The 1,800-nt window shown below is 46.7% G+C and overlaps 1 protein-coding gene across 1 annotated transcript; it reads right to left on the bottom strand.

The window, feature by feature from the left end:
* Positions 1–538: 538 nt before the first annotated feature.
* Positions 539–1,168, bottom strand: LOC131249735 (uncharacterized). Its single transcript, XM_058250503.1, has 2 exons — positions 1,038–1,168; positions 539–935 (listed from the first exon to the last, which is right to left on the bottom strand). The coding sequence occupies exons 1-2, from the start codon at positions 1,166–1,168 to the stop codon at positions 539–541; spliced, it is 528 nt and encodes a 175-aa protein (XP_058106486.1).
* Between the last annotated feature and the right edge of the window lie 632 nt (positions 1,169–1,800).

The raw sequence follows: 1,800 nt of genomic DNA, 5'->3' as shown, positions 1-1,800 counted from the left end.
TTGCTGGAGCATTTGTGAGACCGAAGGACATCACCAGGAACTCGCAGTGCCCATAACGAGTCCTGAAGGCCGTCTTCGGGATGTCCTCATCCCTGATCCTCAACTGGTGATATCCCGAATGCATGTATATTTTAGAGAAGTACTTGGCATCTTTCAACTGATCAAATAGATCGTCGATATGCGGTAGGGGATATCTGTTCTTGATCGTCACATCGTTCAATCTCCTGTAGTCTATACAGGGACGCATCGACCTGTCCTTCTTCTTAACAAAGAGGATCGGGGCTCCCCAGGGAGAAATGTCGAGACGGATAAAGCCCTTAGCTAGCAGCTCATTAATCTGACTCCTCGACTCCCTGGGACGGATAAAGCCCTTAGTTAGCAGCTCATTAATCTGACTCCTCGACTCCTCCATCTAGTAAGGGGGCATGCGAAATGAAGGGAGTGATATATGAGTAGTTCTTGGCTCGAGGTCAATGCAGAAGTCTATCACCCTTCTAGGGGGTAGCCTTGGTATTTCTTAAAATACTTCAGAGAAATCTCAGACTGCCCGTATCCGTCTGATGGTGACTTCCACTGACTCAGCTTTCTCTAGAGCCTGCAAGCTCTCGAACTCACGACATCTACCCCTCCCCTTCAAGGTGAAAGAGAACTGCCCTGGGATGGATATAGTTATTATTTTGTCGCAACAATCCATGACCACACGCACCAACGTGAGCCAGTCCATCCCAAGGATGACGTTAAACTGCCTGACAGGCATGACAATTAGATCCACGGTAACCTCGAAATTTACGAGCGTGATGGGACATGCCCTGCATACCTTATCAGTTTCCACAAACTTGCCCATAGGGGATGCTACAACTAAGGGAACATGCATCTTGGCGGTGTTCAATGCTAGTTTAGATGCAATAGCAGAATCAATAAAGGATAGAGTTGCACTAGAATCGAAAAGAGTAAGTATAGGGGTACCGTTAATGTGGGCAGTACCATGGATGGTCTGCAAGGAGTCCTACTCAGCTTCCATAGTGGCAACGACGTACACTCTAGCCTGGGGAGCTCTCTGCTGAGCTGGCAGCCCCTGTCTAGGCTGTTGAGGCCTGGGTGCTGCTCTAGCTGCCGCCTGGTTCTGCTGCGGTCGATTCTCCAGGAGTGGAATGCCCTGGTCCTGCATCCTCTGAAAATAGCTACGGCTAATGTGGTTTGCCCTGGGGCTGTACACAAGTCAAGCTAGCTCGAAAAGCTCACTCGACTCGGCTCGATTCAGCTCAGATCGACTCGGCTTGAAAGGCCAACTCAAGGCGAGTCAAGCTTGTTTACCAAAGCTCGAGTTGAGTTCAAGCCAAGTTCGACCATAGTGTATTTCAACTCGACTCGACTCGAACTTGACTCGACTTGAAGCTTGAGCTCGAGCTCGACTCGGCTCGAGTAATATATTTTAATAATATATATTATATATATTATATTAATATTAAATGTAATATATATATATATATATATATAAGTTAAGAAAAAGAAGTTAAAACTTAAAAGTTTTTACTAAAAAACCCTACCCATCCCCATTCTCTTTTTTCCTTTCCCTTGACCCTACTGAAGTAAACTCGACTCGACTCAAACCACTAGCTCAACTCGAATTCGAATCGAAAGCTTTGACAAACAAGCCAAGCTTTAATGTTGAGCTCGAGGGCGAGCTCCAGCTCAAGCTCAAACTCCAGTATAGCATGGACGAGTCAAGCCGAGCTTGGCCGACCTCAACTCGACTCGACTCGATGTACAGCCCTAGTTTGCCCTACCATAATAACCGTA

The sequence above is a fragment of the Magnolia sinica genome, chromosome 6 (genome assembly GCF_029962835.1).
Source record: "Magnolia sinica isolate HGM2019 chromosome 6, MsV1, whole genome shotgun sequence".
Classification (NCBI taxonomy): domain Eukaryota; kingdom Viridiplantae; phylum Streptophyta; class Magnoliopsida; order Magnoliales; family Magnoliaceae; genus Magnolia; species Magnolia sinica.
Note: the sequence above shows the minus strand (reverse complement) of the source record. Positions and strands in the feature narration are given on the sequence as shown.